This window comes from Myotis daubentonii, chromosome 14, assembly GCF_963259705.1.
Source record: "Myotis daubentonii chromosome 14, mMyoDau2.1, whole genome shotgun sequence".
NCBI lineage: Eukaryota > Metazoa > Chordata > Mammalia > Chiroptera > Vespertilionidae > Myotis > Myotis daubentonii.
In genome coordinates, this window is record NC_081853.1 from 11375582 (window position 1) to 11388202 (window position 12621).

The window sequence follows — 12621 nt, forward strand, 5'->3', positions numbered from 1 at the left end:
GAAAGGCCAAGCGAAGCATGAAGGTGGGGTGCCTTTGAACTGGGGCTTGGGAAGATGAATCTCAAAGCTGATTCATCCCCAGCCACGTGGTTCCACCAGATCAGAAGGTCTCTGTTGCAAAGGAAATGTCTCTGGGAAAATGATTCCCTTGAGACTTCAGAGAAGGAAGGGGGTGGGGGCCGCAAATAGTACAATATTAACACTAAACTTTGAGGTTCTTCAGTGCCTTCCATGGTTCTAAAGACAAAAGCAGGCTTCTGCAGGCATGTATATTTTGCTTTACCCTGTATAAACATTATTAAAAATAGGCATGGAAATGTTATTTTAGGAACTTAATTATATCTTAAGTTCACCAGAGGAGCTCATTACTTAAAAGGATCCAACGGTGAAACCTTTTGTAAATCACCCACTAATTTATCTGCATTTCATGGCAGGACCCCCTTAGTGAGTTCCTAAGAACAGACTCTGGCATGAGTCCATTTATCTATCCATCCACTCATCCACTTGAAGAATATGCATCAAATATGCACAAAATGAAATATGCTGGCACACAGAAGGTAAAAAAAAATTATAACCTATACCAATCCTTGTCCCCAAGGATTCCACATTTAGCTGGGGAAATGAGACATACACCGACCCACACACACAACACAGGTGTGTGTTATAAAGCCAGAAATGAGACATACACCGACCCACACACACAACACAGGTGTGTGTTATAAAGCCAGATGCTTATATGAATAGGGTAGTGCAGTGACATATAGTTAAGAGCCAACTGAGTAAATACCTATTCCACTCCAGAACAGAGGCCAAGAATTATACCAGGTGATTACATACATCACCACCTCTACTCTTCAAAGCCACCCTGCAAGGCTTGTCCTTTTATCGCCATTCTACAGCTGGGCAAGTCATCAAACCCCGGGACAATGAGAAAGGACCTTGCATATATCTCCTCCCACAATTTCCTGGCCACAGCATGAATGCCTCCTAGAATAATCCTACTTGACCTTCAACCAGCGTAACACCAGGTGCTTCTTATAAGAAATGTCGGTCATTGCATGTCTCAGTTTGTATTCCTCTAACCATGAGAAACGTCACCCTTGTTTTGAATCATGAAGTCTTTCTACACAGAAGGAACAAGAGATAGAACCTGGAGAGAACCAAATTGGATACGTAAAAAAGGGGTGGGAGGAGAAACCACTGCCTGTTTTTCTCCCAAGACTTTGAGGGGGAGGAGAGAGAACAAAGTTTTATGAAAATGCCTCAAATTTCCACTTAAACTTGGTCCAGATTTGTTTCTCATTTTCCTTTCCAACAATGATGACCTACCTAACATGTGTTCGTTTTTGTGTAATAATTACAGAAGTTCTGGGCAAACTCCAAAATTCATAAGCTATCATCACCTCAAGTAACACAGAAAAATATCTGTATGTTAGTTGAGTAAAATTAATATAAAAGAAACTGGTTTAATATTTCCAATAAGATACTCTTACTTGAACTATTGCCCCCTCTTTTTTAGTGTAATTCTTCATAAAATACATAAAAAGGTCCTTCCCCTTCTTTCCCTATCTTGGTATAAAGAAAATAAATCCAAAGACATAAAGCAATCTTGAAATTACATTGCTATTATTATCAGTTAACAATAATATCTTACATTTATGTTCTGCTTCATATCTCTGATGCATAATATTTCCCCCATTGAACCCAGCTATTAAGACCCACCTTTTACAGCAAATTAAGAACCAGAGAGATAACCTATCTTCAGATGATCATAATGGGACTAGAACACGTATCTCCGGGCTCCTTGCTAAAACTGTGGTTGTTCACAATGGCGCTGTTTAATAAGCCTACAGAAGTGAAGGTTTTTGGCTCTTCAAATACAAACAGGATGAATGCATTATCCAGATGATGCTACTTGGCTGCTTCTAAAGTGCAAAGTTACACTACCATTAATGAACTGCTGTTATGACAATATCCTAAAAGCAAGCAATACACAGCTCAAATACTTGTAACTCTCCGCAAGTGACCGGGATGGAATGCCACTGGAATAACCCGATCAGCATCATTCACCAAACCCCCACAGGAAGGCGACCTAAGGAGGAGGACATAGTAACCCAGGGGCCCAGAATGGCCAATAACCCACTCATCTCCCTGATCCATGTCCTCACCACCCCACTCCCTCATCTTTGTTCCTCCCAAGTCCTCTCCAAAACAGGACCACCAGAACCACAATGAATGCCAAGTGAACACTTGCCAAGGATAGTCCAGCTCAAGGAAAATGCAGGGCCCAAGGGGGAGAAAAGGGAAAAAGATAAGTTGCAAATCTCTGAACACTTCTGCGTGAGCCAGGCTAACATCTGCTCCAAAACCCAGGCTGTATCCGTGTGAGCAGAAGTTGGCAAGCCTTTTCTGTAAAGGAGCAGATAATAATATTCCAAACTTTTTGGTCAAAGGTCTATGTGAGCTACTCAACTCTTCAGCTGTACCCTGAAACCAGCCAAAGAAAATACACAAAGGAATGGTTGTGTTCCAATAAGACTTTACTCTCAAAAATAGGAGGTGGTTTATAGTTTGCCAACCAACCCCTGAACTTGAGGGCAGTTTTCATAACCCTTATTCTCAAATCCCAAATGGGAAATTCTGGTGAAATACAAATAATTGAATTTAGCTTGCTTAGCTCTCAGTATTACCCCCACCCACTGTCAATCACAGTTACCCACTGAGAGTTCCAATCACAACAATAATAAAGGTGGCAAACCGAGCACTTAGGTACTTTATGCCGGGAATTCGTTAAATTTTCTGATTAAAGAAAGCACACTCTGCCCTGACCGGCATTGCTCAGTGGTTAGAAAGTGGGCCCCGGGCACTGAAGGGTCCCGGGTTCAATCCTCGGTCAGGGCACGTACCTAGGCTGCAGGTGGCTCTCTCACACTGATGTTTCTCTCTCTCCTTCCCTCTCTTCCACTCTCTCTACAAATAAATGGAAAAAATATCCTCATATGAGGATTAACGAAACAAAACAAAAAAAAAAGCACATTCTGACCTGGCTGGGAGTTTCATGCCCTGGACCTGGGTTAACCTAGAAATGTGGTCCATTCTCCCTATAATATCCTAGAACTGCCTATCATCACAGAAAGATGAACAACCTTGTTGTCAAAACAATGGAATCCTGCTCTTTGCAACCCACAGCCTGAATTGCCTGTAACCTGTAATCCTTATACCTACTTTTGCCTACTCCCCCATGCCTGTAATTCCTTTTGCCTACTTTCTCGTGTAATCTTTGCCTTCTATCTAATATATGCAGCTGGCTGGGGATGGGGGAGGGGGGTAGTTAGAGCATATTTTTGTGGATGACCTGCAGCTCTCCCATGTTGCTGGCTATTTTGGAAAATAAAATGCTCATATAGGATTCACCCTGTATCTGCTTAATTGACTCAAGTAGTGACAGGCAGCCTGGAACCGTTCGTTATCCACTTTCACAACATCTGGTTCACTGTAGTTTCAAGGCCATGGGCTGGCCCTGCCTGGGAAGCTCAGTTGGTTAGAGTATTGTCCTGATACACCAAGGAGGCGAGTTCAAGCTCCAGTCAGGGCACATACAGAAATCAACTAATGAATGCATTTAAAAAAATGGGACAAATCAATGTCTCTCTCTCTCTCTCTCTCTCAAATCAAGAAATATTTTTTAAAATTTTAATAAAATAAAGGCCTTGGTCTGATGTGCCAGAAGTAATAGACAGCAACTCTTTCTCCTTCCTGCCCTTTCTTTGTCCATTTGCCATTTGCTAAGGAATGTCTTTGATGGACCCCAAGTCTTCTGGACATGAGAACCAATATCCCACCACTTTAGTGTGAGGGGAAGCAGAATTTGCTCCCCCAAAACATGTCTTTGGGGATGTTGATTATTTTAAGGCGGTTATCTTTTAAGAAACAGAAGACAGGAAAAACCTTTGACCTTCCCCATGAAGAAAAGATACTCTCAGAGATAACGACAGTTTAACATGAAGCAGACGGCAGAGACAGGAAGGAGCCTAGCAAGGCCCATTGGAGCAAAGTCCTCCCTGTGCCCATTGTTTCAGGACGGCCCAACAAACATGTGTTCGCTAAACATTACCTCTTTGCATCTCCTTGCTTCCCTCTGAAGTGCTAGGCCCCTAACTCCCCCTGCTTCCTCAGTCCTCATCTACACGTATGCCGCATTTTGTCATACTGTCTTTAAAATTTTTATGTTGATGTAAGTTCCCCTATTACATGTAATTAAAACCTGATTTCCTCCTGTTAATCTGCCTGTGCCATTTTGATTACGAGTCCAGCCAGGAGAACTTTCTAAGGGCGTGAAGCAACTGCTGATGGAGCAACCTCAGTATACGTTTCAGGCAGAACTGTGTAAAGCATGAGGAATGCACACCATCTACTGATACTGTTTCATTCTCTTCTCCTTTTATTTGCTGAATTGGGGCCAGCAAGTGACCTCCCTGGTTCTTCCAGACCAGTCCGTACCTCTCAGGGCATCCTTACATGACTGTCCTATCCCCATTCCAGAAAAGAAAACACAATAGGAATTGACAAACTTTAGCCTGTGGGCCCTATCCAGCTGGCCAGCTATTGGAATATGGCCTACAAATAAGAATGATTTCCGTATTGTTGTTATTTAGTTAGTTAGTTAGTTTTGGTTAATCCTCACCTGAGAATATTTTTCCCATTGATTTTTAGAGGGAGGGAGGGAGGCAGAGAGGGAGTAATGGGGAGAAGGGGGGTAGGGGGAGAGACAGACAGACAGACAGACATCAATATGAGAAAGACATATCAACTGCCTCCCACACGGGCACTGACGGGGACAGGGATCAAATCTGCAAACCAGGTAATGTGCCCTGGACCAGGAATCAAGCCTGAGACCCTCTGGTGCACAGGCTGACGCTCAAACCACTGAACATACCTGCCAGGAGTGGTTTCTATCTTTTTAAATGGTTGAGGGGGGGAAAAAATTAATAAGAAGTATCCTGGGCGAATGAGTAGAAGCTGGGAAGAGGAGGGGAAAAGGGAGGGGAAATGGGACATACCTGTAATACTATCAACAACAGAAAATATATTTAAAAAGAAAAAGAAGTATAATATTTCCTGACACATGAAAATTCAATAGAATTAAAATTTCAGTGTTCATAAATACAATTTTATGGGAACACAGCCAGTTTGTCCATATTACCTATGGGTGCTTTTGCACTAAAATGGCAGAGCTGAGTGGCTGCAATAAACACCACACGCCCGGCAAAGCCTAAGATATTCACTAGCTGCATCTTTCCAGAAAAGCATTGAAACCCCTGAAGTTGAACTATTAGACTTCCTGTCCATAGAAGATGTTCCCAATCCAGACAAGGCATTCCAGAAATACAAAATGAAGACACGTTAAGTCCACCAGATATCTACAATGACACCATCCGAGAGATCACACACTATGTCCACTCCTAACTACGCAATGAGAAGAGTGTAAGCCTTGCATTCCTTCACTCCATTTTCCACTGGAGATGCAGATGGGGTGTAACTTCCAACTCTAGACTAGCACCATTAGTATCCTAGATTGATGAACTGTAAATAGCAGGCCACTTTTTGCTGCTTCTTAACTGAACTGCAGCCACAGAGTACAAAAAGATAAATTTTCTTTGGGTTTCTTGGCAAGGAGCTCTCTATATATGTAATTTTGGCTTTTGTCTCCCAATTTCCTTCATTTATCAAAAATGTTGACAAAAAGGCTCTAATTAGATCATTCTAATCACAAGAAACTGGGTGTGATGGAAGACTTCAGAATCACTATCTGCTCTTTGCAAAACAAAACAGATAGGCTATTCTCCCTGTAGGGGCAGGAGATTTATCAAGAGACAAAAGGATGCAAAAAGCCAATAGATAAGGTGTAATTAAAGATCAGGCCTATAAATTTTACACTGACATAGATTTAAGAGGATTTGCAGGTAGAAATTCAGGATTTAAAACCCAAGTATCATTATGAAAATAATACCATTCAGTTCTGTATGCAACAGCATTCTATAATATATAGGTTTATTATTAAGACTAATGCTCTGTGCCTTCCAGCCCTTTCATACAAAGAATTTAAATTATTCAGTGCCAGAGAAATTTCCAAAGTGGCCTATTTTCTTCAAGCATTCCTCCTTAATTAGCTACATGTTCCATGTATTGAGCATCTAAATCTGTTTTAGAAATAGCAATCACCTATCATATCTCTGTTAGTTGTTAGAGGCATTAATTTAGAAGGTCTGTGTATTCTTATAGGTTTTCATCCCCCCCATTTATAATGTAATAAAATTACTTCCAATAGGATATTCAACATGGTTATAATACAGGGTGGGGCAAAAGTAGGTCTATAGTTGTTTGTATAGGACATAATACAATCCTATACAATAAAAGCCTAATATGCAAATTGACCAAATGGTGGAATGACCTGTCGGCAGGGTCAGGGCTGGCAAGTGGGCTGCTCCAGGCCAGCCAAGGTGGGTGCCAGCAGGCAAAGGGAGGAGACGGCAATCAGAGAGGTGGCGGTAGCAACCAGCTGCAGCGGAGGGGCAATTGTGGGGTGGGACCAGCCATTCGCTGGCCGGTGCCATCCCCCGATCAGCCACCAGTAGCCTCCCACAGAGGGAGGCCAGACTGATGGCTCCTGGACTGGGAGAGGGTGCAGGCCAGACTGAGGGACCATCCCCCTCCCCGAGTGCATGAATTTTCATGCACAGGGCCTCTAGTAATTAACAAAGAATAAACTGTGTTTGTGTGTTCACAACTGTAAACCTACTTTTGCCTGCCCTGTAGTGCTCTCTTTTCACTGGCTCAAAGGCCAAAAGTAAAAAGAAAAAGAACTTCAGAATACTATATAGTAGAGAGGGCTGAAGTATATTCGACTAAGATCCAACTTGAAACTAAAGTTGCATCTCTTAGATTAAAGCATGAATGATCATTTTGATATGTGATGCTCTATAATATTCAGCAGGTATTTAGCAGCTCAAGACTAGCCTCTGAAATCCCAGCCACTGGAAAGACAGAAAAGGAAAGGCTGCATCTTTTGGAAAATGACAAGTTTGGCACAATAACTCATTAACAAGTAAAGTTCAGAAATAAATTTAGGGGAAAAACAGATTGAGAAAACAGGTGGGAGGGATAATTTAAGGTACTTTAATAACCTCGAAGCAAACCAGGCTTGAATATTTAAACTTTTAGGGAATCACAAAAGGTATGAACAGACAGAAGTCTGGCTTGAAGGTGATTCAAAGTGAACCTTCCAGAGAGTTTAATGAGAGGCTACTGATCAACGAGATCCCACTCAGAACAGTCACTTACCGGAGTAGGCCCAGTACGGGTCCCCAGAGGCCTTGCGCCTGCGGATCTGTGAGGAGCTGCTGTGTCTGCTGTCCTGAAGGGACCCAACGTAGCCTTCGGTCAATGCTAGAAGGAAGACAGGAGAGCCACAGTGAGACAACGGCAGCACCACTGAGCCCAGGAAGGTGTCAGATGCACACCAGTAAGTGACTTCTGGAAAGCACAAGCCTTGGAATAATGAGGAGAACCTATTGGTTTTACAGAAAAACAGCTACAGGAGACTCTGGAGATATTACCGTGGTCACTATTAATATTAATCACAGCTTACAATAACCCAAGAAGCTCAATGCACTAGGCACTTTATATACATTACTAGAGGCCCGATGCACGAAATTCATGCAAGGGGCTCAGCCCTCGCAACCTCGGCCGGCCCTCACAGCCCTTCGCAGCCCAGAAGGCCATTCGGTTGTTCGGTCTAATTAGCATATTAGCTCTTTGTTATATAGGATCTTAGTCTGCAAGGCAGTCAACCTGGACCTTAGAGAAGTTCTTTAACATGCTCAAGGTCATACAACTAGGAGACCTGGAGCCTGCATCCAGCCTATGCGGTGGGTGCAAAGGGCCTCCAGCCTCATTTGATCTTCAGAGAGCAAGGGTCACGCCATCTCTTTTACAGATGGAGGAAGTGAAGCTCAGAGCCCAGGTCACTGAGGTAAGTGTGCAGCAGGTCACGGACCCGAACTTAAGTACCTACATCCAAGCCAGGGCTGCTGCCACCCACATGCAGCACAGCCTGAGCCTAGGGGACTCCCAAGGTTGAGTGGCAGACTTCCACATCCTTTGGACCTTGAAGACTCAGTCACCTATTGTACGTGAGGATATGAAATTTAAACCCTCCAAGGGCAACAGAAAAGAAACACTGCCCTGGCCAGCTGGCTCCGTTGGTTGGGGCGTTGTCCTGTCCACCAAAAGGCTGCAGGTTTGAATCCCTGTCAGGGCACATACCTAGGTTGTGGGTTCAGGCCCTGGTCAGGGTGTGTATGAGAAGCAACCAATCGATGTTTCTCTCTCCCTCTCTCTCTAAAAAATCAATAAACATATCCTCAGGTGAGGACTTAAAAACAAAAAACAAAAAGAAACACTGCTTAATGATGTATTTTTTGAAAACTCAAACTGAATCCGATCTTTGACCCCATGGTGGAGGCTCCCATCTGGCAGCTCTTGTGTTCAAAGCCCGCCCCTCCCATCCCATCATGGATGCAAATCTCTTTTGTTGTGAGCCCACACCTGAGTGCACTGATGTGTAAAAAGACAAATATCACAGGTGCTCAGAATCCAAAATGAAATGGAATTACGCTTCAAACAATACATCCCAGCTGTCTATGTTAACATTTAAATGCATCCAAACAAAATCAAATGTGCTTTTAAAAAGCAAAGAAAGCAGTTAGGGGAACTGTACAGTCAATTAAAAATTAGGATGGCACCAGGAAAACATAATACATCTTCTATTCCAAATTAGTCAGAGTAATAATAATAATAATCTCACCATGATGGCATTAGCAATGTAGACACTGAGACAGTCGTGAAGTAAATGAGGAAACATATAAAATACTTTATGCTTACATGTCAATTGCAAAGACATGTTTAATGCTTAAACAAAGAACAAAGATATTCCAGTAAGATGAACCCTTCAGAGGGAAAGAAGAATCTTTTAAAATCCGGAAACACATCGAAAAAGCAAAATTGATGTCATTTATGCCTAGTCATTGGTCCTGAATGGCACAGTAGAAATCTAAGTCACTTTTCATGTTTAAAGCATGTTGAAGTTTTAGGTACCTATCATCCACTGCGTCCTAGTTTTTGCAGATGAGCCATACAAAGCCCCAGGAAGTTGACCATTCTAAGCTTCTAGGGATCAAAATTAAATCTCTTATCTCCTCATCTACTTTTTGTCCATAGACTAAAGCACATGAAATGAATAACTGTTAACTGTCCACGTATATAGGAAGATTTTGCACGTATCTGTTTGCTGTGTATCTTAGAGCTAGTTCACTCTAATTATTCCCAAATAATTCTTCCTCTTAGTATCAGGACAATGAGTAAGAGTGTCTCGGCCTTGGGAATAATCCATGTGGCTTCCATTAGGGCATGTGATTGAGCCTCAGTTTCCTTATCTGTAAAATAGAGCTAAAAATCCAACCCCACAGGATAGTTATTTAGAAATACAAGTTATTGTGAACAGAGCACCTAACTGAGCATGGGCATACGGTGCTTTTAAATGCCTGGTAACACAGTGGCCATTTGTTGCTGTCACTGTTTTTGAAACCACCATAGCCCCCACTTCCTTAGTCAGAGTCATACATTGGAGAGCCTTGCCCCTTACCTCTCCTGTCTCCCTGCCAGCTATTTTGTGTGTGTGCGCGCACGTGCGTGTGTGCATGTGTGTGTGTGTGTGTGTGTGTATGTGTGTAATGGGGGAGTTAGGGAGGCAACAGAATGACACTAGTTTGGCTTAAGCCAGTAATACCATGTCCCTGGCCCCCAACAAGGTGTTTAAAAATGGGGACATCCACCAATCAGAGAGATTCTCCTTTCTTCCTGAGGTCTTAGGGCATGAGCTGGAAGCCTCAGGGGGTGACTGAGGATACAGCAAGGGGTCAGCAGAGGAGCTCAAGAATGGAACCATCCAACAGCAGACTAGAGGATCGCAAGAATCATGTCAAAGATTTGAAATACAAAGAAGCAAAAAACACCCAACCGGAAAAGAAAAAAGAATCCAAAAATATCAAGATAGTGTAAGGAGCCTCTGGGACAACTTCAAGCGTACCAACATCTGAATTATGGGGGTGCCAGATGAAGAGAGAGAGCAAGATATTAAAAAAGATTTGAAGAAATAATGACAGAAAACTTCCCCTACCTGGTGAAAGAAATAGACTTACAATCCAGGAAGCGCAGAGAACCCCAAACAAAAGGAATCCAAAGAGGACCATACCAAGACACATCATAATTAAAATGCCAAGAGCAAAAGACAAAGAGAGAATCTTAAAAGCAGCAAGAGAAAAACAGTAAGTTACCTACAAGGGAGTACCCATACAACTGTCAGCTGATTTCTCAACAGAAACTTTGCAGGCCAGAAGGGAGTGGCAAGAAATATTCAAAGTGATGAATAGAAAGAACCTACAACCAAGATTACTTTACCCAGCAAAACTATCATTCAGAATTGAAGGTCAGATAAAGAGCTTCACAGATAAGAAAAAGCTAAAGGAGTTCATCACCACCAAACCAGTATTATATGAAATGCTGAAGAGGTATTCTTTAAGAAGAGGAAGAAGAAGAAAAAGGTAAAGATAAAAATTATGAACAACAAATACATATCTATCAACAAATGAATCTAAAAATCAAGTGAATAAAAAATCTGACGAACAGAATAAACTGGTGAATAGAACTGAAACAGGGGCATAGAAAGGGAGTGGACTGACAATTCTCAGGGGGAAGGGGTGTGGGGGTGCGGGAAGAGACTGGACAAAAATCATACACTTATGGATGAGGAGGGGGGGTGGGGTGGGAACCAGGTGGAGGGGAGTGATGGGGGGAAAAAGAGGAACAACGGTCATAATCTGAACAATAAAGATTTATTAAAAAAAAAAAAAAAAAAGAATGGAACCAAGTCAGAGGAAGCAAAATCTGTGCATGATTTCTGTTGCCAAATTTTAAGCCAGGGACAAAACCAATTTAAAACCAACCCCATGGAAGCTTTAAATCTCCAAGAACCAACTAGCTGCAAAGTTTACTTTTCTGTCTCTCATATGCAAAAGATGCCCAAATGATACAAATTGTGACCTGGTGACCTTCAAACAAGGCACTTCAACTTCTGATCATCAAGTTCTCCATCCATAAAGGCCATTGTTAAACTCCAGCTCTGGCTCTCAACTCTGGATGCTTTAATAATAATAATAATCCTATATAACAAAGAGCTAACATGCTAATTAGGCCAGACGGCAGTATGACCTTCCTGAGTGACCTTCCAGGATGACCAGTGGGTGCGGGCAGGGCCGCAAGGGCCGAGGCAGCCGTGGCTGTGAAGGCCTACTCTTGAACAAATTTCGTGCATCGGGCCTCTAGTAATAATAATAATAAAGAACCCTATACCCTGGATCCTACCTGCAGATACTGGAATTTAATTGGTTGGGGTGGAAGGGGTGTGGGGGGGCAGATATCAGTGTTTTTTAAAGTTACCCGGAAATAAGAAGCACAAACCTCCCTGGATAAGCCAGACCTAGGGTCCTGTTCATTCTCAGCCTCTACCCTGCAACTTGTAACTTCACATGTTAAGTATAACACACGTAAAGAGCTGGCCAGGCAGAAATGGACAACTTGCTGCAGAAATCACCCGGGGGTGGTGTTAACCTCAGAATTTAGACCAACAAACCCGAACTGAGCCAGAGTTCTAGCCAGGAAACTGACAAACAAACGAAGCAGGTATCACCGTAAAGGGAATGGGGTAAACCTCAAGGATATTAACTCCTATGCCTTTTACAGGAGATGTTATGTAGTATCCACAACCAGTCCTCCTTTTTTCTTTTTCTTTCTTTTTTTTCTGAAAAGGAGATGCTTTCCATTTCCCAGAACCTTTGAGAATGTCAGGCTGGGGCAAAGTAGGACGAAGGCAGCCAGCCTGTCTCTCATTTGTGTGGCTTCCGCACTGGCAGCTGCATTACCCATCCTGCTGGACAGCAAGGCGACGGGTCCAGAGCTGCATCAGTAAGCGCGGAACCTGCCAGCACCAAGAAGCAGACCCTGAGGCCAAAAGTCTTCACCTGGACTGGACAGAGGCTGTAGGTTTGGGGTTCCAATACCTGCCAGCTCCCCCAACCCATTAAAATAGTGAAAAGGCAAAACTACAAAGATGTATTTCATCCAAGAAACAAGGGGGTTACAAACTGGGGGTCCTCCCCTCAAGGCAAATCAATGCATCCATGCCCCCAAGAGCAGACACCTTCCCAGCCATCCGCACACATCGCACTGGTGTGAGCAGTGGAACTGCCTGTCTAAGGTAGTTCAACTTGGAACAAAAATAAGAGGTGTTGTTTTGCTGTATACAGACCAAAGAACAAGCAGTAACATACGGGACAGGGCCATCTCGAGGAAGGTGGGTCCCCCTGTCTTCATCCCACCCCCCAGAGTGCTGAGGTAGAACGCGGGGTTGGAATGGGCAGGAAGGCCGGCTGGAGTAGCTCAGGTGGTTGAACGTCATCCTGTGCATCAAAAGGTTACAGGTCAGATCCCCAGTCAGGGCCAGAG

The 12621-nt window shown here is 43.1% G+C and overlaps 1 protein-coding gene across 3 annotated transcripts in view; it reads right to left on the reverse strand.

Moving 5' to 3' along the window:
• The window catches only part of PTPRG (protein tyrosine phosphatase receptor type G), a 656388-nt gene that overhangs the window by 476412 nt on the left and 167355 nt on the right, over positions 1-12621 (reverse strand). For all 3 annotated transcript variants that reach the window (XM_059663089.1, XM_059663088.1, XM_059663090.1), the window contains exon 2: positions 7342-7446. In XM_059663089.1, the coding sequence (XP_059519072.1) occupies positions 7342-7446 (105 nt within the window). The remainder of the gene's footprint in view (positions 1-7341; positions 7447-12621) is intronic.